Raw genomic sequence first — 27598 nt, 5'->3', positions numbered from 1 at the left:
CAACTCAAAAAAAAAAAAAAAAAAAATACCTTGATGATCCCTGCACTCTTCTGCTGTAGGTAAATACAGTATAATCCAGAACATTTCTTTAGTTCTTTGGTTATTTGGATTTTTTTTTTCAAGGAGTAGCACTCCAGAGGTGGTTGATGTTATTATTATCATATTCTGAGTAGGAACTAGGAATTTAATTATAGGAGCTTTCATTCAGCATACTGGGGACAGTGACCTACTAATACTTATGTCTAGCCTTAGCACATTAGCCAGTTCTTTGAGGTTTGTGAGAAGTTAGAGGATAAAGCTCACACTATAGTTTTTAAACCTTAATTATAGCATTAGTAATAATTTTACTATTTCTATAAACCTTAATACAAAAGTTTATATAGTGAATATAAATGTGTCTTCTTTCCTCCATCTTTGTGACGTCTTTCATTTAGAAACTTTTTTTATTTTTACTTATTTATTTATTCATTCATTCATTCATTTTTTGGCGTTAGAGTCTCACTCTATCACCCAGGCTGGGAATGCAGTGGCATACTCAGCCACTGCAGCCTTGCAGCCTTGACCTGCTAGGCTCAGGTGATCCTTCTGCCTCAGCCTTCCAGTAGCTAGAACCACAGGTGCGTGCCACCGTACCCAGCTATTTTTTTTTTTTTTTTTTTTTTTTTTTTTGTGGAGAGGATCTCTCAGCAAGTTGCTCGGGGCAGTCTCAAAACCCTGGGCTCAGGCCGTCTTCTCGCCTTGGCCTCCCAAAGTGCTGGGGTTATAGATGCAAACCACCACACCTGGCCTAGAAACTTTTTAATATCAAGTTTTAATTATACCTGCATTTTTTTCATGGTACTCTACACATATGAGATGTTGAATAATCTTTTGATTTCATCTGGACAAATAGTGCCTGAAATGCTCTTAAGTCACTTGTTCTCAAACCTTAATGTACATCAGAAGCACTTGGAAAGCTTGTTAAAACACAGATTGCTAAGCACCACCCCTGATTTTCTTATTCAGTAGTTCTGGGGAAGGACTTGAGAATATGCATATCTGACAAGTTCCCAGGTAGTACAGGAGCTGCTGATTGGGATCCACAGTCTGAGAATCACTGCTTAAGTGATAGTTAAAATTAGAAAACTTGGCTGAGACTAGTAATTGCCATATGAATTATCTCTTTGCATAAGGGCACACTAGAGGGCCTATATAATGTATATGGTGTTGAGTTAGACCTTGAACTTATTTCCATTTTTCTAGCTGTTAGATTAAAGCCTTTCATGTGTACTGTTGCTAAGAATTGATTCTGCAAATTGCTTTAGTTAGCTTATGTTCTATTTTATTGAGAGCAAGAATTTTCCTGAAAACTTTTTGGAAATTTACAGATTCTAACATTACTGACTTTGCAGCTTTGGTTTGTTTGTTTTTTTTTCTCTATTTAAGCGTGACTTTTTTGTCTGGGATATAACCTTTTATTGATAAATATTTTGAGAGTTTTGCAGATATTTTAAAACATGTAAAAACTTGGCTTTTCTCAAACCTAGATTATTAACCATTTTGAATTTGTTAGAGTATTGATGCAGAATACCAATTTTTTTTCCTTTTTATTTATACACTCATTCTCAGTATCTTTCTTATTCAAATAGTGTGTTAGATTTGTAACAAACCCAGTGGAATATATATATGTATGTGTGTGTTTGTGTGTGTGTGTGTGTGTGTGTGTGTGCATATCGGACTGGTGTGCATATGCTTCACTAGTCCAAGGAACCAAGTACTAAAGGCTCTCCAGTGCCTTAGAGATCAGGATCAAACACTAAGCCCACAATGAAGGATATAGTTGTCATGACATGTTTTAGAATCAGCTCTTATTTCTCCAAGCACCACCATGTTGTAATGTATATAAAGGGTACCCTTTCCCACAATTTTAGTGTCTGATACATCATAAAAGTGTTATATTCTTAGGGCTTGGTTGTGATAAATTGTTGTATTATCCCTAACCCATCCCAAACTGTGCTTATCCTTTCTCATGTGACAGTAAAAACTATATAATTTAGAATGTCTGATTTTAAGGAAAAAAAGGTCTCACTTCAGAAACTTGCTTTTTTTCAGATATTATGAAATGGTTCCCATTATAGTGCTTTAAGATTGTCTGTAAATTAAAAAATAGCTGAGCATGGTGGTATTCACCTGTAGTCCCAGGGACTCCAAAGGTCTCATCTCTTAAAAAAAAAAAAATTAAGAATAGTTCCTTTTAGCCGAGCTCAGTGGCTCAACCTGTAATCCTGCGCCTTGGGAGGCTGAGGTGAGTGAATTGCCTGAGCCCGCGGGTTCAAGACCTGCCTGGGCAACCTGGTGAGACCTCATCTCTACAATAAATCAAAAAATTAGCCGAGCGTGGTAGCGCACACCTGTAGTTCCAGCTACTTGGAAGGCTGAGGCGGAAGGATCGCCTGAGCCCAGGAGGCTGAGGCTGCAGTGGCCGGGAGCGGCCACTGCACTGCAGTCTGGGCGACAGAGTGAGACTCCAACTCAAAAAAAAAAGAATAGTTCCTTTTTTGTCATTTAGTGCTTTCCAAACGACCTAGTTTTTTTCTTCTTCCTGCTTGATTAACTTTCTTATAAAGTTTATAGGTTGGTATTCTCCTCCAATTAATGGCTAAAATACCATTTTCAGGGTATGTTAGAACCTACCAAGGAGCCATTGAAACCACTGTCTGCTGCAGAAAAAATCGCTTCCATTGGTCAGACAGCAACCATGTCACCAGAGATGAACACATGTACATCTGATCAATTTCAGGTAAAAATGTCTATATGTATATAGGTATGTTTGTACATATATGTACACATACATACATTCAGACATAGTCTTTTGTTCTTAATATATAGCTTTTAGTGTTAAAAATATTTGTAAAGCTTGATTTGATGATAGCTGTGATTTTAATTGTTAATTAACATTCCTTGGGATATAATGAACAAATTATCTTTAATTTTCAAAAACAGAAAAGCACAATTTGATAACTGGGTGATTGATTATAGGTAAGTTTTTAAACCTGTTCAGGCCTTAGCCTCTTGACCTATAAAACAAAGAATTTAAAACAGGTATCTCTAAAGTCCCTTGCAGTTTGAATATTGTAATGATCATAATTATTGACATAAATCTGGTAAGTGCTGGGTTTTCAACAAAAAGGGGGAAATCCTGCATTTATACCAACTCTTTAAGTCTGTTATTGTATGTTTTTCCTAAAATCCTGTGAAATTTTGTAAAGTTTAAGTTAGGTGTGTTCATTGCCTTGAAAACTTGTTTTGAAAGTTTGAGTAAAACTGTTATTTAAGTTGAAAATGTGACCTTTACCAAAACAGTCTATGGATTAGGAAAAATAGAAAGCTATCTCACCTTTCTTATTCTTTACTTTCTTGGCACATTTAAATACAATTTTTTTTTCATTCTAATATGTTTAATGTAATGTCTTCCTTCTCACTTTTTATCTGGGGAAAATGGGCCATTTTGGCTTGCTTACTCTTTGCATATCAAGTTAGAAACTGACTCAGTGCTTGTTAAACATTGTTCTTTAGAAGATTAGTACTTAAGTAAACATTAACATTCCTAAAACATTCTTGTCATATTTGTCATTTCTTAAATATCATCTTTAATTGTACCTAACAGAAAATGTATGTTTTGACAGCCTTTCCCAAAATATGTGTTCCACTGAACACTAATTCCCAGAGATGGTCCACTAAAGAATGGTTTCAGGGTAAAGTTCGTTTGGGAAATACTTCATATTATATGCCCATAACCACCCTTGGGGATTCAAAACACACATTAGGAACTTGAAGAGTCCTGAAGCAGATAACCCTATTTCATTTTAATTAATTTCTCAAATTTACTTGGCCATAGGACCTTTTTCTGCAGGGATCAGAGGAAAGAGGAGTTGTAACTCCTGCAGAACTAGTGTTTTAAAGAACATACTTCAGAAAATAATGTATAAAGCATAGGTCCTATGCTTTCAAGTGTGTTTCAAGAAGCATCTACTATTGCTATGTATACTACTGTGGTTTGTACTTGGGCATAGCTTAAATATACTTTGAGCACTTTGGGAGGCAGAGGCGAGAGAATTGCCTGAGCTCAGGTTTGCAATCAACCTGAGCAACATGGCTCATCTTTACAATAAATAAAAAAATCAGCCGGGTGTAGTGGCATATGCCTGTGGTTCCAGCTACTTGGAAGGTTGAGGCAGAAGGATTACCTAAGCCCAGCAGGTTGAGGCTGTGGTGGCCATGAACATGTCACTATATTCCAGCCTGGATGACAGAGTGAGACTCCGACTCAAAAAAAAGAAAATCATCACTTTGACACCAGCCTATGACTGGCACTGAATTGGGCAGCGAGTCCTAATGTATTTTACAAGGCCTGGCCTTGATGGTTGAGCAACAGACAAGGTGGCTGGGGTAAAAAATGTCTCAGTAGGTAGAATCTGCCCTTAGCTACCTTACTTTTGTTGTCCTAATAGGCCCTCTGGCTATCAGCTGCTCTCTCAGGCCTGCCCTATCTATGACCTGTATATTCCAAAATTTCCTTTCCCATAACACATTTCCACTTCTGCCTCAATCTGTATTTGTATTCCTACGGTGTTAAGTATTAGAAAAGTGTTTTGATTTTTGTTGTTTGAGTTGGGGTCTTACCATGTCACCCAGGCTGGAGTGCAGTGGCATGATCTTCACAATCACAGCTTACAGCAGCTTCAACTTCCTGGGCTTAGGTGACCCTTCTACCTCAGCATCCTGAGTAGCTGGGAATACAGGAGCACACCACATGCCTGGCTAATTTTTTTTATTTTTTGTAGAAAAGAGGTCTCGTTATGTTGCCCAGGCTGGTCTCAACTCTTGGGCTCAAGCAATCTGCCTCCCAGAGTGCTGGGATTACAGGCATGAGCACCATGCCCAGCCAGGATAGTATTTACTTGGTACATTTATTGAAAATGGAGCTTTTCTTATTGAGACCATTTGTCACTAGTTTTGCTTGCCTCCTTCCCTCTTTCTTCTCCATCCAGCCACTTCCACATGTTTCAACCCCATAAACTATTGCTTATTTTATTAGAGTTAGCTGTCTTCTGTCATTTTTGCCTCTGTGTCTCGTTATGTATTTCATTCTAGTCGTACCTCATAACTTATCTTTCTTATATAATTTCATTATAAACTTGTAGAATAGTCCAGATGACAAAATTGAAAACATGTGTTAATTTAGGATTTATGCTGAGATATCTGATTTTTATCACAGAATTATAGGATCCTTGCTTGGCTTCACACCTCTGACTCAGTCTAAAATATTTAACAAACATCTGAAGTGCATTGTAAAGATTCTCTTTATAGAAAATGATGTTTCTTACCACTATTTTTTGGCATGCCATTTATATTATATTTTACTTTTTGGCCATGCAGTAATACTTACATGTTCCCACTAGTCCTAGTTTTTGGATGAAATAGCCATAGACTTTTGTGCTAGAAGCTTAGCAAAATGTGTCATGAAAGACCTGTTCAGTACTTCATTGTTTTTAACAAAAAACATATACTAAACCTTCCTTTCATGTTTGTTTTTGGCATCATCAAATGGTGCCTTGCAAACTCAGCATAGCTGTATAATTCTCATTATGACTGCATGCTTTGGGTCTGTCTGTTCTTTTTTTTTTTTTTTGAGTTGGAGACATTCTCTTGCCCAGGCTTACAGCCATCACACCCTCGGCCTGCTGGGCTCAGGCGTTCTTTCTGCCTCAGCCTTCCAAGTAGCTGGAACTACAGGCATGTATTACCATGCCCAGCCTATTTTCTGATTTATTGTAGAGATGGGGTCTCGCCCAGTTGTCTAGGCTGGTCTCGAACCCCTGAGCTCAGTCATTCTTCTCGCCTCGTCCTCCCAAAGTCCTGGGATTATAGACTTGAGCCTTCGTGCCCAGCCTGGGGTCTCTATTTTACCCCACTTTTGGTATCCATTGAGGTTTTGTTTTTCTTCCAATTTGGCTTGTACTCATTAATCTTACAACCATTGCATCTCTTGCTTAGAATTTAGTAACTATTCATGATTTTTTTTCTAAGATACTTTTACCTGAAAAGACAGCTTTAAAATAGTAATTATACCTTTTATTTTATTTTATTTTATTTTAATTTTTTTTTTTGAGTCAGAGTCTCACTCTGTTGCCCAGGCTGGAGTGAGACCAGTGGCAGCGCTCATGGCCACCGCAGCCTCGACCTGCTGGGCTCAGACAATCTTTCCTCCTCAGCTTTCCAAGTAGGTCGAACTACAGGCGCATACTACCACGCCCAACCTATTTTTTGATTTATTGTAGAGACGAGGTCTCATCAAGTTGCCCAGGTTGGTCTCAAACCTCTGAGCTCAGGCAGTGCTCTCACCTCTGTCTCCCAAAGTGCTGGGATTACAGGCTTGAGCCGGTGCCCGGCTAAAATTTTTTTTTTTAATTTTATCCACTTTCAAAGTCAAACCATTCATGGTACCATTACTGATTTCCCTCTATGTAAAAACCACACATTATTCATTGCTAGTCATGACTAGCAACTTCTTTTAGGCTACTTGATGTGAATATTCTAGTTGTGAATCAGAATTTTTTTTTTTTTTTTTTTTTTTTTGAGTTGGAGTCTCACTGTCGCCCAGACTGGAGTGCAGTGGTCGCTCCCGGCCATTGCAGCCCTGCTGGGCTCTGGCGATCCTTCCGCCTCAGCCTTCCAAGTAGCTGGAACTACAGGCACATGCTACCACGCCCGGCTGATTTTTTTGATTTATTGTAGAGATGAGGTCTTGCCTGCCCAGGCGGGTCTCGAACCCGCGGGCTCAGGCAATCCACTCACCTCAGCCTCCCAAAGGCACGGGATTACAGGCTGAGCCACCGAGCCCGGCAGTGAATCAGAATTTTAGAGCCAAAAGAAGAAAATGATTATCAAGTGCCATGCTCCTTTCTTTACAAAAGAAAACATATTTGGGAAGGCTAAGTGATTTACCCAAAAATATACATCAGTAGTACAACTAGGACTAGAATCAAAGTTTTCTGTCTCCAGTCTCCATTTTTTGTCTTTTTTATTATGACCATATTTCCTTAGTGTTTTTGTCTCTGCAGTAGTACTTCATGCCACATTGCTTCAAATTGTTTTAAAATGCTTCATCCTAGTACTTTCTCTTTGAGCTGCCATACTTTTGAATGTTATTGGCCTCTGTTGCTTAGGTATCCTGTTTTTCATCTTCATTTCCACAAAATGTTGATTTGTTTTTAGCACCTCATTATTATAATTTTGTGTATGTCTTCAGAATACCTAATATACCTATATGAGAAGCTAAATTTTCAGCAAATCACTGAAATATTTCTAAGCACCTGCTACTTGACATCATTTAGGTAGAACATGTTAATGGAAGAGCTTGCTCCATTTATCCAGAAATTTTGTTTCTGCATAAATCTAGGGTTTTGTTTTTTTTTTAATCCATTCAGTGTTGAACATGACTAAAGGTTTCACCGATCTAAAGGTAGAGAAGTTGAATCTGCTGGAATGCTTAGAGCTCACAAACATCTTTTCTAAATATCTATTAGTCATGCCAGATAGGTTAAAAAAGTAGGTTTTTATCAGCTTTTTTAAATTTTTATCTGAAATAATTATAGATTCACAGGAAGTTGCAAAGACAGTACAGAGAAATTATTTGTACCCTTTATCACTTTCCCCCATGGTTACATCTTACATAATTATAGTACAATATAAGAACAAGGAATATGACATTAGTACAATATGTATAAATAGTTCATTATCATTTTATCACATAGATAGATTTATGTATCCACCACCATAGTCAAAATGCAGAGCTCTTCCCTCATCACAAAGAACACCCTTAATAGTAAACTCTCTCCCCAACCATCCCTTACCCCTGCCATATGCTAACTAATATTATCATTTTGCTTGATTTATACCTTACCCTCCAGCCTGGACCTCATTTGAGGAGACTATTTGTATTAATTTACCTATCATTAGTATCCCAGTTATATTACATAATTGTATCATAATTTCATGGGATTACACTTTCAAAAATAACTGATTCATGCTCCTTTCCTATAGGGAACAGTGAGTGGCTTTACCTAACTAGAAAAAAACGAGTATAAAATTTTAATAGTGCCTACCTTACAGTAAAACATAGTGATAAGCAATACCCAAAAAAGAAGACAACACATTGATACTAAAAGTCTAATAAAACACAGGTTATTTCAGCACTACTCCCAAAACGAAAGAAGAAAAAGAAACAACAAAGCCACCAATTTTTTTATAACAATATTTTTAGTGAAGTGTGAATGCTCATTTTAAAAAGTTTTTGTACTACCTTCCATGTTCTATTTACCATTTGCTTATTTTATCTCTGTATGTTTGGCAGTTATAAAATTTAAAACCTAGGATAGTCAAATCAATTCTGAGTATCCTTCTTAGTGTATTAATGTAGAAATTAAATTGTGGGCCAGATGCAGCGCCTTACAGGTGAAATTCAAGAGCTTTGAGAGGCCAAGGAAATTCTGTCTCAAGGAAAAAAAAAATCTCTGCTTACTTTGGCAGCATATATACTAAAATTGGCACAGTACAGAGAAGATTAACATGGCTCCTGCACAAGAATGAAACACAAAAATTAAATTCTCGTATCTGATAAGTAATTTCTAAGTTAGAAAAATCGATTAAAATATATATTTTAAATCAAAAGTTTAAAAGTATGGGCTCTTTTATTGACCCATAATTTCCTTCAATATTTAGAATATTGTGAAAAAACCAGAAACTTTGGACTTTAAACGTTCTTATTGTATATATAAGGAAACCAACCAAATTGACTGAATTGTGTAAGGTCACACTACTAGTTGCTTCATGGTTACTCTTATCTTGAATAACCCAAATCTCCTTACTTTCAGTATGGTACCTTCTCCATTGCATTATATTATCTATTATATTATCTATTAAGAAACTTGAGGTGGTTAGTCATTCAAAATAAAGTTAATCACTCAGTGAAAAAAAGTCAGTGAAGTTTTTTAATAGTTTAGTACTTGATTGTAATCAAGCCAATAGTTTAAATCATGATTTGAGAATAGATTGACATCTTGATGTAGATTCAGTTTATACTTCTGTTTGAAAACATAAAGATAATTTCATTTCCCAGATACGACTTTTTAAATGTCAATGAACCTATACTGTTTATGATTTTGCAATTTCAGTTTATGTTAATATTTTCAGGTAACCTTCTGAAATTGTAAATTATCCAGTTTTGTCTTTGGGTACCTTGTTGCCTAATGATCTTGCTAAAATAGTTTTTTTTTTTTCTTTAAAGATTCTTTACATTGCTACAACCTGTACTGATTAATTTTGATTTTTTGGTTTCCAACTCTAGGAGTCTCTACCACCCGTCCAGTTTGACTGGAGTAGCAGTGGCCTTACTAACCCCTTAGATGGTACGTCTCTCCGTAGAGCCTCTAGCACCAGAGCTAGAGTTAAGAAAGCTACAAAGTTCAGACAAACTTCTCTCTGCTGATTTCCTTTTTTGTTTAAACATAACTTCTTATTCTTATCTTTGGAAATTCAGGCTTTCTTTCTGAATAGTAATTACTCAAGAAACCAGCGTTACTATTATCAACAGTATTAATGTCCAAATATAGGTAATAGTAGCAAGGTAAAATTTGTTTCTTTATCTTAAGTCAAAAATAAGCTTCTTATTTTTTACAAATATCTAGATAATTTAAATGACATTTTAGCTAGAACAAACTACTTGAATTTTTTTCTGTAGTTTTAATTTGTGGAATTTTCTTGGATGCAAAGTCTTGTGGCTTCAAAGCACAAAGCACAATTATTTAACCAAAAACAATGTGCAGATAGATCCATATTTATTGACTCAAAGTAGTTTTCAGATTTAATAATATTTTATAGTGCACTTATATGCAAATAAAAACTGAATGATTTTCATGATCCTTTTCTAAAACTTATCTTCAAATGCTAGTGGGCAGTTCCAGAAATAATTGGTTTCACTTATGGCTTCAAAAGAAAATCCTGAAAAGGGAATAACTTATTCCAGTAATGTGGGGGTCTTTAAAATAAATAGCATACAATGCTAGTGTTGCTAATGTTGACACCACAAGTTTTAAGTGGACTCCAAGATATCATTGCTCTTACTTTTTGTGCTTCTTAAGTTGTTTGAGCCATTGTCTAAAACACCTGTCATTGTCTAAATGGCAGTTGTCATTGCCATTGTCTAAAACCCTCTGTAGCTTTGCCTTTTGGAGGGGGGGTTCCCTAGGATATCTGGAAAGCATCCAATTGAATAACATAGTGCTGAAGGAAAGCCTGGATGCACCTTTTGCTGTTGTCTGGTGTCTTCAGTCAAATCATCGTGCTTTTTATTAACAAACAACTTCTTAAAAATGTATTCAATTTCTGGTTACTGTTTCAGAGTTAAAGGGGAACAGTACAGCTTGAGGTTGCACATCAGGGTAGGGCAGTTATGACATTCCTTATTATGTTATTTTAAGCTATTTAACGTATTAGTGCGTGTCCTGAAACTGACAACTTTGTCATTTTTTAAAAGAATCATTAATTAGAAACACATTACTAACATGAGAGATTGATTTGGGCATGTAAAGTGATTTAATGTTGGGTTGAGATTAAAGTATTGTTTCCCTTTAACGGGTATGCTTTCCTTTTGGTTATTCCAGTATGGCTTCCAGTTTTGATTGAAAGAACTGAACTCCTAACTTAAGACCTTACTAAGTGTTACATTCTTTACATTGTACATGAGAAAATGTACATTGAATTAAATTGTTACTTTAGAAATGTCCTTAGTGATGAAAAACTAATACTGTACACATTGTTTTAATGTTGATTTTTAAAATGTGTAATGATTACTAATTATAACCTGCATGTTCAAGTGTGTGTCTTACCCCTTTTTACACATAACCCCTCCTCCCTTGGCTTACCTTCTGTGTGGCTGCCTACCAACACGGTCACTGAATTTCAAGCTAGTGGAGGTTCCACTCTTCTGAACCTTGATTTCTTTGGGCCCGTGGATGACAGTAGCTCTAGCAGCAGCACCACAATCCCAGGTCAGCAGAGTGTTAAACCACAATTCTAGTTTATTTACTAAAAGCATGACCACATCACTTGACTTTCCTATAAACAAGGAAACAAGTAGATTATATTCTCTGTAATGTCTTTTTAATACTTTTCTTTCTATCTGTTGTTATTTTCTAGTATCTGAATACAAAATGACTTATGTGAAATGTATTTCAAGGAAAACTTTTTTAGAGTGTAATATTTAAAGCTGAAAGTAGTTTCTAGGAATAAAACATCCCAAATGTCCTTAGACAGTTAAAGGCAGGGTTGTTATTGTTGTTTTTTTCCTCTAAGTGGAAAATGTGATATTTTATATGCTTATTTTTAAAAGCATATTCTATAAAGCCATTTGAAAAAAATACAAGTTTAGAGATATAAGAATATTTTAGTACACCAAGATGACTTTGCATTGTAGTGCCTGTAATAATATAACCTTTACAAATCTTAGCATTCAATTAGTTGTTTATTAGTGTGGCTAAATATATAATTAGGTTCCAAAATGTTGGCGTCTAGCACTTAGTTATATAGACCCACATAGAAATATTGCTGTTTTTATGTAGCTCTTAAATAGAAAGTATACTGTTAGTTTTCCATGGGGGGAAAACAATGTTACAAAAGTGAATAGTAGAAAATAATTGCTATGAGATACTAAAAGCTAGAAATTAAAACTTGCTGGAGTGCCTGTTAAGTTAATGTTCAGCCCTGCGAAAGTTCAGTTCATTGACCAAAGGACTAATGTACTTTGTCATTTTCTAACTGAATAAAAGATTAAAATTATAATGGCATTTTTATGTTTACATTTTATTTAATATGATTTTAATGAATCCTGTCATCCCAACTTGTGATCTGGTAATCATGACCATTGATCACCAGAAAACTGTTGGGGTGCAATATATGTCGATGCCCAGAATGCTTAGTTGAGGACCTTTTCTATTCCCACTAATGGCCAGTTTCACAGCCAGCCTGGTTCCTGAAAATGTGCTGGTTTTGATCCATTCCACTAGATAATCCTGCCACCCACTTCCAACAGTCTAGGACCCATGATGGGATGTGGATGGGGGAGGCTAACAGTCAGATATGGGTGAGCTGGGACCCAGTCTTGAGATCTGTCTGTGGAAATATGATTCTGCTACAGGGAAGTTCTAAGGTCATTTGGTATAAAATGACTGAATTCCTCACATCTAAGCTCCTGGTTATCATGTTCATTGTTTCCAAAATTTTGCAAGCATATGAAAAACCAATCTGTGTCTGGTTTTGACTTCAAACTGATATTGTATACTATTTACTTAAATTACTTCTAAATACATTTGATCTGTGGAATGACCTGGGTGAACTAATTAGTTGTCTGACATTTTATAATACTTAATGGGGGGAAAACAAAAACATATATATCACTTTTCTTATTACTGTATTCCCAAGAATTAACCATCAAGCTCCCATTTTAAATTTGCTCTCAGCTTTGTTTTGTCATAAGCTGTATTATCATTTAAATGAGGTCACTGTTTTTCTTTTGGATGCCTGAAAACCTAGTTTAAATTTAATTTTTGGTTACATTTCAAACTCATTTAAAAACCATCCATAGGAGCACAAATAGCCTGGCTATATAAAGAAGTACAGAAATGACCTGATAATCAGGCTCAGTGTACACAGCTGCAAGAAGAGCAAGCGGTTTCAGAAGCTTAGAGCTGTAATGGAAGTGAAATCAGCATGGTCAAATGCAGTTCTCATTACTTTGGAACCTTTTGAATATTTTTGTTCAGTATTTTCATTAATATGCTCTAGCTGCTATATAAATTTGATTACTGTATATTTGCTTTGGCTTCTTTTTATTGCTATTGGGTTTTGTTAAAACTTACCATCAAGCTACAGGTATCAACACCTTCCTTAGTATTCCATTTCACCACTTGCTTGCACTTTTTCTGACTTGTTTCTGGGAAAGTCATTCTGTCTTAGCTTGCGGTTATTTAATTATTTTGTGTGTGAGACTTAGGAGGTTGGCATAGAACTTGGTTGGCTAGCTTTAGTTATGTAACTAAACTATGCCTCATTAAGGTTCTGTTAAAAAAAAAAAAAACACACTCTTCCATTAAAACGTTACTCTCCAACTATTAGTATATAGTAATTAGTTCTTTTGTTTTTGAAAAATTTAACCATAGTTTTGGGGTTTTTTGGTGCTGTGGTTGATTTGGGTTGGGGGCAAGAGTGACTTTTGTTGTCTTTTTTAATCTGCCACTATATTGTTTGATAGCCAAGTAGCCAATATTTTATAAACCCAACTAAGTTTTTACTAGCACTTTCCTGTTCCCAGTCAGAATGCAGTTACTTATTCTGCATTATACATTAGACATCAGCTTAAATTTTGTAGTTGCTGAGAATCTAGCCTTAAACAGTGGGAGAGGGAAGTATTTGAGGTTAATTTGGTCCCTTTACAGACATTTACAATTTTTTACATTTTAATTGCAATCCATATTATTATAGAGATGCAAAGAAAAGTCCTTTTTAAGTATATTTTGAAACTGTACCTTAATGAAATATTAAGAACTTGGGAGAGTCAACATACATTTTCTATAGCCTTCCTCCCTCGTTGGACTTTGTACCTGTAAAACCGCTTTTGCTTGTTTGATTTCTGTAAACATCTGAGGTCTGTGTTTACATCTGCAAAGTTTATTAGTAGAAGTCAGTTTCTGATTTTTTTTTCTTTAACTGACCTTGAAATATCCTAAAAGGACAAAACTTTTTAATGTAAATACATGCATTTACATACAACTTTATCTGCTGATCTTGCAAAGTGTTTGAGTTCTTTTTAGAAATAATATGTAAAAACTGAAGAAGCTATAAAGCATTCTTCTTTAGTCTGCTTTACTATTATATCCGTTTTTTCACAAATAATTTGCTAGTAGCAAGGAGAATGCAGGATTAAAAACTTTTTTTTAAAATCTGAGTATCTTTTATCCAAATTTAGCTTCAGTTTAAAATATTTAATTGAAAAAAAATTAAAAATAAAATGTTAAATTGTTCTTTTCAGTGGTTTGTGATCATCATTGTTATTTAATATAAATTCATATTACATTGGAAATATTTATATTTTAGTGAAGTCAGATGGAAAGGAATATTTATTTATTTGGTTGGTTTTTGAGTTGGAGTCATGGTGTGGTGGCTCATGTCTGTGGCACGCTCATGACCACCACAGCCTCGACCTGCTGGGCTGAGGCGATCTTTCCACCTCAACCTTCCCAGTATCTGGAACCACAGGTGCACGCCACTACACCCGGCTAATTTTTTTGATTTGTTGTAGAGACGAGGTCTCGTCAAGTTGCCCAGGCTGGTCTCGAGCCCCTGGATTCATGCAGTCCTCTCACCTCTTCCTCCTAGAGTGCTGGGATTACAGGTGTGAGCCACCACACCAGCTGGGAAGGAATTTTTAAATAGATTTTTGCAATAAATCTAATCCTCCAACTCAGCTTCTTTTTAAATTTCTCTAACAAGATACTTGTACTGTTGGCTACCAGATTCAGATATGAGACTATAGAACCCTGGAAACAAGAACTTACATTTTGTCCAAATGTAATGCTCTTACTCACTTTTTTTGAAAATACTTTGGATTCTGCACCTCTTACCTGAAGAAAGTACAATGTGATATATGTTTACTAGTAGTAATAATTTGATGCTTTGAGCAATAATTTATGTTCTTAGGTAATCATAATATATTTAAACTAACCAAAGCGTTTACCATGTTTGAGACTTTATATTAGCTTCTAAATCTTTTGCCATGGAAGCAGACAATGTAGAAAAAATGCTCAGGGATATGGGGGAAGAGGAAAGTTCAAAAAATGAGGTGAATCAGTTAGTTTAAAAATAGAATAATATAACAAATTATATGCATTGTATTTATAAAAAGTTAATAGCTTTTATATCACAAATGAACCCAAAACTGGAAGATTTTTTTTTTATAGCATCCAGAAATTTTAGAAGTATTTGGGTGACATCTGTTAGATTAATTAAGAATATATTTATTCCAAAGTGGAATTTTAAAAGTATTTTCTTGTTTATAAAAACTTTTAAAAGTGGGGTCTATAATTTTAAAAATAAATGTAATATTATAGTTTTCTAAAGAGATATGTTGGGCCTTTAAAAGACTCAGATGTTTACAGAATATTGCCTTTTGCATCTTGGATTGTGGCTAACTGGGTAACCCATTGCAGCTTGCCATCACTGACTATCATTTTATACTATAAGGTGTGGATCCAGAGTTGTATGAGTTAACAACTTCTAAGCTGGAAATCTCCACCTCAAGCCTCAAAGTGACTGATGCATTTGCAAGACTCATGTCCACAGTAGAGAAGACAAGCACATCAACCAGGTAAACAGTTAGTGTTAATTCCACTCTAATTTTGAATCCTGAGTTAAAACAGCCCAAAGGGAAAAGCACATAAATTGGTAGTATTTAGTGTATTATATTAAAATTCACTTTATATTTATAAAAGCTGGTAGATGCCTAAGTCCAGAAAAATGTATCCCATTATATTTAATTATGAACGTCATGAGATCAGTTATTTCATGAGAAACTAGAAAGGGCTTACATGTAGTTTTCTTTTTTTTTTAACCCTACTTTATAGAAAATAATTCCAAGTATTGTGATTATAAAGCCATGTAGAAACACTCTCCATTTCCCTTCGTAATTACTGAGAAGATCATCTTTGGGAATCCATTTTCATACTCCTAGAGTTACCTAGGCTAATCCTTTTACCTCTGGGTTAAACACTGGTATAATCCGTTGCTTTTTTTTTTTTGAGTTGAAGTCTCACACTGTCGCCCAGGTTGGAGTGCATTGGCATGTTCATGGCCACTGCAGCCTCAACCTGCTCGCTCAGGTGATCTTTCTGCCTCAGCCTTCCAAGTAGCCGGAACCACACACCCACTCTACCACGCCTGGCTAATTTTTTGAAAAGTTATTATAGCCAGGCTCGGTGGCTCAGCCTGTAATCCCGCGCTCTGGGAGGCTGAGGTGAGTGAATTGCCTGAGACCGCGGGTTCGAGATCCGCCTGGGCAACTTGGCAAGACCTCATCTCTACAATAAATCAAAAAATTAGCCGGGTGTGGTAGCACGCGCCTGTAGTTCCAGCTGCTTGGAAGGCTGAGGCAGAAGGATCGCCAGAGCCTAGCAGATTGAGGCTGCAATGGCCGGGAACTGCCACTGCACTCCAGTCTGGGTGAGAGTAAGACTCCAACTCAAAAAAAAAAAAATTATTATAGAGACAAGATCTCACCAAGTTGCCCAGGCTGGTCTCAAAGTCTCAAACCCCTGGACTCAGGCAGTCCTCTCGCCTTGGCCTCCCAAAGTGCTGGGATTACAGACATGAGCCACCATGCCTGGTAATCCATTGCTGACATGTTAACCATAACTTCCTGATAAAGAGTAATCATTATGAACCAGAATGATTGCTGGGATACGAGCAAATACTGTCCCAAATCCATGATCCCTCAGCTTGTTTTTTGTTGTTGTTGTTTTTGGGTGGAGGGCTTCTCATTGCTGCCCAGGCTAGAGCGCAGTGGCACAAATAAAGCTCACCATAGCCTCAACCTCCTGGATTCAAGTAATCCTCTTGCTTCAGCCTCCCAAGTAGCTGGGACTACAGGCAGGCATTACCATACCTGGCTAGTTTTATTTTTGGTCTTGCTAAGTTGCTCAAGCTGGTCTTGAACTCCTGGGCTCAAGTAGTCTTCCTGCCTCAACCTCCCAAAGTGCTAGGATGACAGGTGTGAGCCCCCAGACCCCATCCATCAACATTTTAAAGTAGAAATCAGTTGCCCACTTAGACCTATTATAACTCTTTCTCCTGAATAAATACATGCCGATCAAATGTTAAATTTTTCTATTAAATCAGTTCTTCTATTGCTTCTCAGCCTCTTGGCTAAGATCAAGTGTAAATCAATTCTGTAGAAAATCATCAATTTTAAAAAGTTTTTTTCCTTGTGAATAAAAAATGTTTATCTGTATTAAAACTTGAGCTTGAGTTATCACATTGTCTTTTAAATTTTGTGTGCAACTACATTGTTAACTTGCTTGTTCTAATTTTTTCTTTTTAATTCATCATTGAAACATACTGTATTCATTCAACAGATATGTATTAATACTATTAATGTTTATGATTATGAAAAACTATTTTTATTCATCTTGACTGAAGACATCCTTAGCTTTTCCAGTGGATCTGAAGCATGCACATCCTTGTTGGTGTGTACGCTTTCTCCATTGTTTTGTAATTTGCTCCCTGGCACTGCCACAGCCTCCTATTAAATGAACCTACTTGCAGCCTTATAGCTGTTGTGGATTTTTTTTTTTCTTGCTTTCTAATTTATTCTTTTTCCAAATATTTCTTCAAATTGAAACTCTTCTCATACAAATTTCTCATCTACTTTTTCTATATATGTTAACTAAAAGCTAGTGCACATTTGACTTTTTAAAAATGCTTTATTGTTTGGACTTTCCCCTGCTATTTTTAGGAAAGTCCTTTCTGGGATAACCCTACTGTTGCCTCGCCTTTTTTGCCCTGCAGTCTCACTGATCAAAACAAAGTACCTGAGTAGAGTTTTGTAAGCCCAATGACGAAAATTCACTTTGTGCCATTAGGAGGAGCTCTAAACTACATTGTTAACTTGCTTGTTCTAATTTTTTTTTTTTCTATTTAATTCATCATTGAAACATACTATATATCAGGGAACTTTTCCAGCCCCTATCACTTTAAGAAGTTATTTTCAGGCCGGGTGCAATGGCTCATGCCTATAATCCTAGCACCTTGGGAGGCTGAGGTGAAAAGAATGCCTGAACCCACAGGTTCAAGAACAGCCTGGGCAATTTGGAGAGACCTTATCTCTACAATAACTCAAAATTTTAGTTGGGCATGGTGGTGCATGCCTTTAGTTCCAGCTACTTGGAAGGCTGAGGCGAAAGGATCACCTGAACCCAGGAGGCCAAGGCTGTGGTGGCCGTGAGTGTACCACTGCACTCTAGCCTGGGTGACAGAGTGAGACTTCAACTCAAAAAAAAAATTATTTTCATTTTTTTCCTTGTTCTCTATTACTAGGAAGTGAACTAAAACTACAGCATGTATCTTGGCGTCAGTGTTATAACTGTATTGAGTTACTCTCTAGTATCTGTCCAACATCATATTTAAAACCAAATAAATTGAAAAGAGAACAAGTTGCCAACTTTGTATTTTCTGTTTTGAGAAATGTATATTATTTTAAAATGATAAAAAGTACAAATATCCACACTTCTTACCATAAGTATTTAGATTCTTAAAATGCTGAAAAATATCCTAATGAGAGATTTTCAGTTGTACAGAGAAGAGACAAGTATGTGGCATATATAACTTCAGAAAGCATTTTCAATTTTGGGGGGTTTTTTTTAGGTTTTGTTTCATTTTTCTTTTTGTTTTGAATAAAGTAAACTGCAGAAAGTAAAGCTTAGCAAAATCTTGACTATTGACATTCACAGAAGATAGAATAAAAAAGCATTTTGGTGAACTGTAGGGTAAGAAGAGGTTAAGAAACAGTGGTCAAGGTAGAGAAATCTGACATGAAACAAACAACATCCTGTACTTTTTCTAAGGGCCTTTTCTAAGTCAGGGAACTTACATGTGCTCTTCTCTTTCAGTACACAGGTTGTGAAAGTAACTTCTTAGTTTTAAAATAGTTCCATCTGCTTGCTTACCTTTCCTAATATGGAGAAAAATTACTTCCTAATCTAAGTCAGTGGGTGGCCAGCTGGTTAGTAGCTATAGACCTCTAACTGAAGTGTATTTAGACCAAAGAACTAGTTCCAAAAGGAATCGATCTTTTTCTTTTCTTTTTTTTTTTTTTCTGGTCTTTTTATTGAGATGTAATTCATACCATAAAAGTCACCCTTCAAGTTTATAATTCCCTGATTTTTAAAATATTCACAAGGTTGTGCAACCATTATCACTGTCTAATTCCAGAACATTTCTATCACTCCAAAAAGAAACCCTGTACCCATTAGCAATCACTCCCTATCCCTCCTTTTCCTCAGTCCCTGACAACCACTAATCTGCCTTCTGTCTCAATGGATTTGCCTATTCTGGTTATTTCATATAAATGGAATCCTACAATTGGCAGCTTTTTGTGCCTGACTTCCTTCACTTTGCATTATATTTTCAAGTTCATACATGTTATAGCATGTATCAGTATTTCATTCCCTTTTTTGGCTGCATAATATCTCATTGTGTGGAAATAACACATTTTGCTTATCCATTAACCAATTGATGATTTGGGCCATTTTCATTTTTTTATTATTATGAGTACTATTGCTGTGAACACTTGTGTTCAAATTTTTGTGTGGATAAATGCTTTCAGTTATCTTGGGAGTGGAATTGCTGGGTCATATGGTAACTCTATGTTTAACTTTTTGAGGAACTGCCAAACTTTTCCAAAGTGATGGCACTGTTTTACATTCCTACCAATAATGTTATGAGCATTCCAATTTCTCCACATTCTTACTAACACTTGTTATTGTCTGGGTTTTTGTTATAGCTATCTCAGTGGGTGTGAAGTGGTATCTTATTGTCTCATTTCCCTGATAGTTAATGATGTTGAGCATCTTTTTATGTGCCTTTTGACCATTTGTATATCTTCTTTGGAGAAATGTCTATTCATTTTGCCTATTTTTTAATTGGATAATTCATCTTTTTATTGTTAAGTTGTAAGATATATTTATTTATATATTCTGGATACTAAACCTTTCTTCAGATATGTGATTTGCGAATATTTTTTCCTCTTCTTCAGGTTGTCCTTTTTACTTTCTTGATAGTATGCTTTGAGGCACAAAAATTTTTAATTTTGATGAATTCTAATTTATAGTATATATTTTTTCTTTTGTTGCATGTGATTTAGTTGTCATATCTAAGAAGCCATTGTCTAATTCAAGATATAAAGACTTGTACCTAGGTTTTCTTCAAAGAGTTTTATAGTTTTAACTCTTAAATTTAGGCCTTTGATCTTTTGAATTAATTTTTTATATGGTATCTCCTCAAGCATTTACGTCCTGTATTCTAAGGAGACAAGCTCACATCAATGCACAATGACTACAGATAAATGCATAAACTATGTAAACTTGTCTTTATTTTAAAACATTAATACAACTTTAGAGGGCTCCAGGTAGTACCTCTTAAATAAGGCAATTGGTAAAAACCCTAGAATCATCTTTTTCAATGGTTTCTTGGGGCCAGGCAGACTCCCACCTGTAATCCCAGCACTTTGGGAGACTAAAAGTGGAAGGATCACTTGAGGCCAGGAGTTCGAAACCATTCTGGGCAGCATAGCAAACTCCCATCTCAATTAAACAACATAATTCCTTGGATAAAAGCTTCTTTCTTGTTCTCCTTTTCCATATCCAAACTGCATTCCACAAATAGGAAAGTCCGTTTCGGTGCTATTTTATTTGTTACTATTTTAAATAACTTTTAATCATTATAGAAACAGTAAGGTATATTGTAGGAAATTAGAATACAAAAAATTTTAAGCATCACATTCTTACCATTCAGATTACTAAAACTCCTTAGTACCTATTCTTTTCAGTCTTTCCCTATGCAAACAATACACTTTTTTTTTTTTTTAAATGAGATTTTATAGTCTATACCGAACCTGTAATCCCACGCTCTGGGAGACTGAGGTGAGTGGATTGCCTAAGCCTGCAGGTTCAAGACCCACCTGGGCAACTTGGCAAGACCTCATCTCTACAATAAATCAAAAAAAATTAGCCAGGTGTGGTAACGCGCGCCTGTAGTTCCAGCTACTTGGAAGGCTGAGGCGGAAGGATCACCGGAGCCCAGCAGGTCGAGGCTGCAGTGGCCAGGAGTGGCCTCTGCACTCCAGTCTGGGCGACAGAGTGAGACTCCAACTAAAAAAAAAATAAAAATAAAAAACCAAAAATGAGATTTTTATAGTCCATACCGAATGGAACCTACTCTTGTAGTCCGTAATCTCATCTGTCAGTTTCAGTGAGTTTTCATTTTATCTACTACCCAGGCTATATTCAGATTTTTTCAACAGCATCCTTTCTCTTGGCTTTGTAAAAACTAGTATTAGCCAGACACAGTAGCTCATGCCTATAATCCCAGCACTTTGGGAGACAAAGGTGAAAGGATTGCCCAAGCCCCAGTGTTCAAGACCAGCCTGGGCAACTTGGTGAAACCTCATTTCTACAATAAATTTTTAAAAATTAGCCAGTGAGCTCCTATAGTTCCAGCTACTTGGAAGGCTGAGTTAGAAGGATCACCTGCGCCCAGCAGTTCGAGGCTGTCGTGGCTGTGAGCATGCCCCACTACACTCCTGCCTAGGTGACAGAATGAGACTCTGTATGTATAAAATCCAAGACTACTGTACCTGACTTAACCTAGCATATCTCCCTCATCCCTTTTGTTTATTTTCTATGTAATAATACTAGCTTGTTAAAAAGACCAGTCCTGTTGTCCTGCAGAATGTCCTAAAAGCTCTGGATTTGTTTCTCTGCTTCCTTCAAGTAGTGTTTATTGTGTTCTGTATTTTTCTAATTTCCTGTGAATTAAAATTATATCTACAGGCTTGCAGAATTCAGGGTCAACATTTTGGCTAGAATATATCGTAGGTGCTACAGCACATCAGAAGATCCTAACATCTGGTTGACTCCATTGTTAGTGATGCTAAAGTCAACCATTGGTAAGAGGCTGATCTTTTCCATTAGCTCCAGTTGTCACTTTGAGACTAGCAAGTCACGTGTCTCGTTTTTCTTTGGAATGATGCAGATGTCCAGTTCCCCATCAAACATCCACCTAATAGTTTTGCTACCATTTAAGTTCAATTAAAAATGGAGATATAATCAGAAAAAAATTTGAAGTGCTATTCCATTCTTGTAGGAAACTCTAGAACTGATTGAGTATTGATTGATCTGCTAAGATACCTGAAGCGGTTTCCCTGCTGGTCCTAAAGTCTATGGTTGGATTTTTCATTGATTCTATAAAATCTTTTGATTTCAGCCTGGATTCAAAGACAAGTAGCAACAGACAAAAGGCTAGGTATAAGATAAAAACCTGCATTTATCCGCCCTTTCTTGCTTCACCTCCTAACTGCCTGTTCCCCATCTCAAGGACATACGAAACATGTAGGGGGAAAAAACAACTTGTGTCCCATCTGAGAGAGCACTAGCCATCCTTTACCACAAACGAGAACTGGGCTTTTTATAGTGAAGAGTTTTAAATGACCTTTGGTCTAAAATTAATCATCTGTATGACTATAACAGTTCCTTCAATATATTTAACATATGTTTTAAACATCCTGAAAAAAAAAATGCAGTTTGGATTGCAAATATGTGCTCCTTTTTGGCCACCTTTGAGACTTATTTGGCATTTTCTCCAGCTTACCACTGAGAAAACCTGGGTCATTGGTGTGTTCCTATCTGTGCTAGGCACCCTACTGCCTACTTCTTATATCCGGAGCCAGTGTCTTCATCTACAAGACCCATAGGATTTAGATATTTTCCTCACAGAGTTCTTCCTGTTCACATCTGTCTTCGACAGCCGCAGTCAGCCCTATTGCTTCTGCTTTGGGACCTGCTGGCTACATCTGACAGGGCTGAGGCTGGGTGTGTTTGAGCTGAGGACTTTATCTCCTGGAATTCTCTGTTGGGGATAAATAAAGCCTGAGGTTAAAATGGCTTTAAAAGCCTTGCCCTAGACATACTTTGTTTTAATTTGAGGCAATTTTGGTAGTTTCACAGGGGGATGGGGAAATCCAGTTGGCTGGAGTGTTATTAGGGCTTTGGTATTATATTTCTGGTTAATAACATTTTTAAATGATGCCTGAGTAGATGCTTGTATCCTTAAGTACAGAATGCACCCGTGCAGGTGTACATGTGAATGTCTTACATACATGCCTAGCTTTAATGAACATACGTAAGTATGCCATGTGGTGCTCTTGCAGAAAGCACACTACACAAAAATATTGTAAGATCCAGGAACCAGCAGAGGAAAAAAGATTCAAGTCCCTACAGATTGCTAGCTGCCTGCCTTGAAAGAGGATTTTCTCCCATTTGACCTGTAGCAAAGTCACATTAACACAGTTGTCTTTCTTCATTTGTCAATAGAAAACCGAAAAGAGAAGAGCACCTGAGTGAAGAAGCTGTCAAGGTGATCGCCAGCCTTCCCGACTTAACATTCATGCATGCCAAGGTGTTGATGTTCCCAGCCACATTAACACCTTCCACAAGCTCCCAAGAAAAAGCAGACTGACACTGATGTGGATTGGACAGTTTCAGTTGTTTTTCTCCACCCCTTCCTTACCATCAAAACCATACCTGCTCTAATTAAAAAAAAAAAAAAAAATTCCAGTTCAGCTGATTTGTTGGTAAGCCGCACTAGAAAGGTATACATAGTAATGTATATTTATTTACATACTGAAGTCCTAAATTTATATTAGAAAAATGTAAATAATCGGGGGTGAACATTTTTGAAGATTTATTCTTTTTGTGTTGCTGGGGTGTATACATTTATGTCTTTGTGAAATACACTGGTGGTGTCCTTCTTACAAAACTTTTGAAATAAAAAAAAGAAAAAAACTCAAATCTCCACTGTCTGTGAACTCCCCTTCAGTCTTTTCAGATTGCATTGAATGTCCTTTTAATTTTCCATATCATATGTTAAATTACTTTTGCTGTCATAAATAAGCTCCAAAGTCCCTGTTTAATTTTTTTTTTTAATTTTGTGTGTGATGGGTTTGTTTCAGATCTGGCTTCTGTTAACATTTGTGGGCTCTTTTTTATTCTTTTCAATCTGGCATATTGCTGTTTGACCTTTTGCAAGGTACTTCACCGATTACCCTTTTGCCATAGGATATGGATCATTGTCAGAACTTGATTGGAGGGGTTTAAAGAGATTGTGTCTATTTTAAATCAGTTTAATTTGGAGAAGGACCAAATAATATGAATGTCTTACAATGAAATTTACTTGTTACTGATTTTTTTTGTTCTATTGTACCACTATTTTTTTGAGGATTTTGCACAGTGTAAAATGACATAATCATAGATTGCTATGGTTTAGACTGTATATACAGTGAAAACTATGGGTTTTAAATGTTTGGGGAAATTCCTATGGAAAAAAAGAGAGACATGTAGAAGAACCTCTAACAAGGTTAATGTGCATGCCCAAGGTCTTTTGAGATTTCAGTGTGTAAATTTCCTTTTAGCTTACACAAAAATAAAATGATTTAAAAGAAATGTAACTTTGTGTCTTTGTACTTTGGTATCTGAGGAAAAAAGTAATGAGCTGGGCATGAACTTTTATTCAGTATTAATGTATTTTGGTCCAGGGCAAATCATTTGGTAGGGCTTCTACTATGTTGAAATCAGGAAGAATTAGAATGTGGCCTATAAGTTAGATCAGTACTGTTAGTAGCAGTTTTTATACAGAATAAGAGATCATAAAATCCCAGATTTATTACAAAATATCTTCATCAGAATATTGGCATGGTTAAATAGAGATTTGTAAGGAACTTTTTTCTTTCTTTTTTTTTTTTTGAGTTGGAGTCTCATTCAGTCACCCAGACTGGAATGCAGTGGCCGCTTCTGGCCACCGCAGCCTCGACCTGCTGGGCTCTGGCGATCCTTCTGCCTCAGCCTGCCAAGTAGCTGGAACTATAGGCGCACACTACCACGCCCGGCTCATTTTGATTTATTGTAGAGATGAGGTCTCGCCAAGTTGCCCAGGCAGGTCTCGAACCTGCAGGCTCAGGCATTTTACTCACCTCAGCCTCCCAAAGGTGCGGGATTACAGGCTGAGCCACCGAGCCCGGCTAGGAACTTTTTTCTTTCCAAAAAAGGTAGCAGCATGAGATGAAGGTGAGAGAAAATTTCTAAAAAGTGATTTTAGAATATTGATGTTAGATACTGCTTCAGCAAAAAGCTGCATGACATATTTCATAAGGAACAGGCAGTCGACCTGACAATAGTCCACCTCATCTACTCTGGAACTCTTTTGTACCACCATCATTGACAGAGGTTACTATGTTGCCAGGTTATATTATGTGGGCCACTGGAATGCTTGTCTGTGCGTAATAGAAGTATGACCTTTTTTTTGGGGGGTCTTTTTCAGAGAAGACTTTTCTTTAAACTAGTCCCAAGCTTTCAGTGCCCAGAGGACCTTTTGAATGAAAGATTACCGAAAATATTCCTCAGAACTTTGCGTGTTTCAGTAATTGAGGCTTATAGGGCTACTTCTGAGGTGCATTACAACTAAATTGTAATGGCAAGTTTCATCGAGCCAAGTTCAGAGCCCACATATTCACTATAGTACCATGAGAAAGTTAATCAACTTATCTGAGCCTGGATTATCTATAAAGATAGGACTCATCCTACCTCATTGGGGCTGATGTATTAAATAATGGATGTAAGACACTTGTCATATGAGTAGATGGCCACTAAATGGTAGCCAGAGCATAGCACCAGCGAGCCCTGTGAAGGCTCCCAGAGTCCAGGTGAATTCAAGAAGTAGTCGCAGAAGAAAGGACCACTTTATATAGTAATACAGTGATTTGTTATTTTTAAATGATCAGGTGGCCCTTCATGAACATGGCCCTGTTTAAATGACTCATAGAATGGATGTTTAACCTTTTTTGTTGTTTTTTTGGTTTTTGTTTTTTTGAGTTGGAGTCCCACTCTGTCGCCCAGGCTGGAGTACAGTGGCATGCTCACGGCCACCCCAGCATCAACCTGCTGAGCTCTGGCGAACCTTCCGTCTCAGCCTTCCAAGTAGCCGGAAACAGGCACGTGCTACCATGCCAGGCTAATTTTTTTTTTTTTTTTGGAAAGATGAGGTCTCACCAATTTGCCTGGGCTGGTCTCGAACCTACCTCAGCCTCCCAAAGTGCTGGGATTACAGGCTGAGCCATCAAGCCCAGCCGGAATCTTATAACCACTTTGACATAAGTCAGATTTCCCCTTTGTCACATTGGTCTCTGATGTTTTCATCACAACAGGTACATTCATTTGGATTGTTATGGGTTAAAGTGAGTACTCCAGTACTGAGGACCAAAAATGGTCAGCTTTGTACCAGACCAGGTTCAAATTGTACAACAGCGGTGGCTGACAGGAAGAGCGTTGAGTATCTCCTGGGATCTCAGGGAAGGGTCTGTCGCCTGCAGGCTTGTCTTGGTCATCAGCTGCCAGGAAGACCCTGCAGAATTGAGAAGAAACTAAGGAGCAGGAGCCTCAGTAGGCCAAATCAGACACTGGCTTAGCAACCAGCTGTGTGTCCTTTTCATCTTAAACCAGCTCATTCGTCCTGTGGAGTTTCATCCCACAGAAGGCCAAGTCCCATAATTCCCCAGGTTAACCCGAGCCAGACTGGGAAGGATAGGAGAAAACTTTACTGAGTTGAGTCATGCTACTATTTTTATGACTTTTTTTTATAGAGAAACTTGTTCTTCCCTCTACATGATTGTGTTCTTTATTTAGAACTTGACATCTTTTCATTCCTTCATGTTTCTTGAATCAGTTAGGATGAGGCTTGGCTGTGAGTAACAAGACCCAAAATACTGCATTTCATGTAATAAGACTCGTCCTTTTGTCACATTTTAACTTCTCTGAAATTGGAATGTGTCATGCAATTGGATGGATTGTGTGCTTAATTGGCAGTGGTTTCTTTTTCTTTGCGATGTATTAAATAATGCTGTCTTAACAACCAGTGACAGAGTTGATGAAAATGGTAATAATGGTTTAAACAATAGAAGTTCATTTCTCCTGTAAAACACTGGAGGAAAGCGGTCTAGGGCTGGCAGGGGGCTTCACGGGGTCACAAACTGAGCTTCTTATATGTGGTTTCTAAGGATCTGAGGTGGCTTTTCAGGTGACGCCCACAATGCCTACATTTCATCCCACGGGAGTGAAGGAATGAAAAAGGGACTCTTCCTCCCAGTAAGGACACTTTCCATAAGGCATACATAAGATTTCTAATGACAGTCTATTGACCAGAACTTAGTTGCAGGGGTACATCTAACTGCAGAAGAGACTGGGAAGTACCTTTATCCTGGCTGGCCATCTAAAAGTAGTTGTGAGGAGGAAGGTGAGAACAGTTAATACAGGACGACGATAAGTCTTGGTCACTATTTCACTTCTCATCCCGTAAAAACATTTCATTGAGGTAAAGTAACACACAGAGAAATGAATGCCAGCATCATTGTCTCAGGCTGCAATGCCTCCAACTAGATCTGTCGCCTTCCTGGTCCTTTTCCAAGGACGAAGAGCATCTGTAGAGGGCAGTGCAGGATTTGCTGGGACCTTGGGGGCATAAATACTGAGGCAAGTCACGGTTGGAAGAAGGAAGCAGCCGGATCAGACTAGGAGTGGTGGTTAAATACAGCTCTGCCACTAACCAGCTGTTAGATCTTAGATAAATCCTCCTTTTTGTATCAGATACTACATCCATAAAATGAAGGATTGGAGTCTACAGAATCAAA

At 37.0% G+C, this 27598-nt stretch overlaps 1 protein-coding gene across 2 annotated transcripts in view; it reads left to right on the top strand.

The window, feature by feature from the left end:
- AFTPH (aftiphilin) overlaps window positions 1-24367 on the top strand; it is a 72178-nt gene extending 47811 nt beyond the window's left edge. Inside the window, exons 6-10 of one of the 2 annotated variants that reach the window (XM_008051877.2) lie at window positions 2657-2779; window positions 9389-9449; window positions 11007-11090; window positions 15337-15460; window positions 23235-24367. In XM_008051877.2, the coding sequence (XP_008050068.1) occupies window positions 2657-2779; window positions 9389-9449; window positions 11007-11090; window positions 15337-15460; window positions 23235-23379 (537 nt within the window). In that variant the 3' untranslated portion in view covers window positions 23380-24367. The remainder of the gene's footprint in view (window positions 1-2656; window positions 2780-9388; window positions 9450-11006; window positions 11091-15336; window positions 15461-23234) is intronic. The other variant, XM_008051878.2, reaches the window with a different exon arrangement.
- The last annotated feature ends 3231 nt before the right edge of the window (window positions 24368-27598 follow it).

This window comes from Carlito syrichta, unplaced genomic scaffold (assembly GCF_000164805.1).
Source record: "Carlito syrichta isolate Samal-C Ts95f unplaced genomic scaffold, Tarsius_syrichta-2.0.1 Scaffold241276, whole genome shotgun sequence".
Lineage (NCBI taxonomy): Eukaryota > Metazoa > Chordata > Mammalia > Primates > Tarsiidae > Carlito > Carlito syrichta.
Note: the sequence above shows the minus strand (reverse complement) of the source record. Positions and strands in the feature narration are given on the sequence as shown.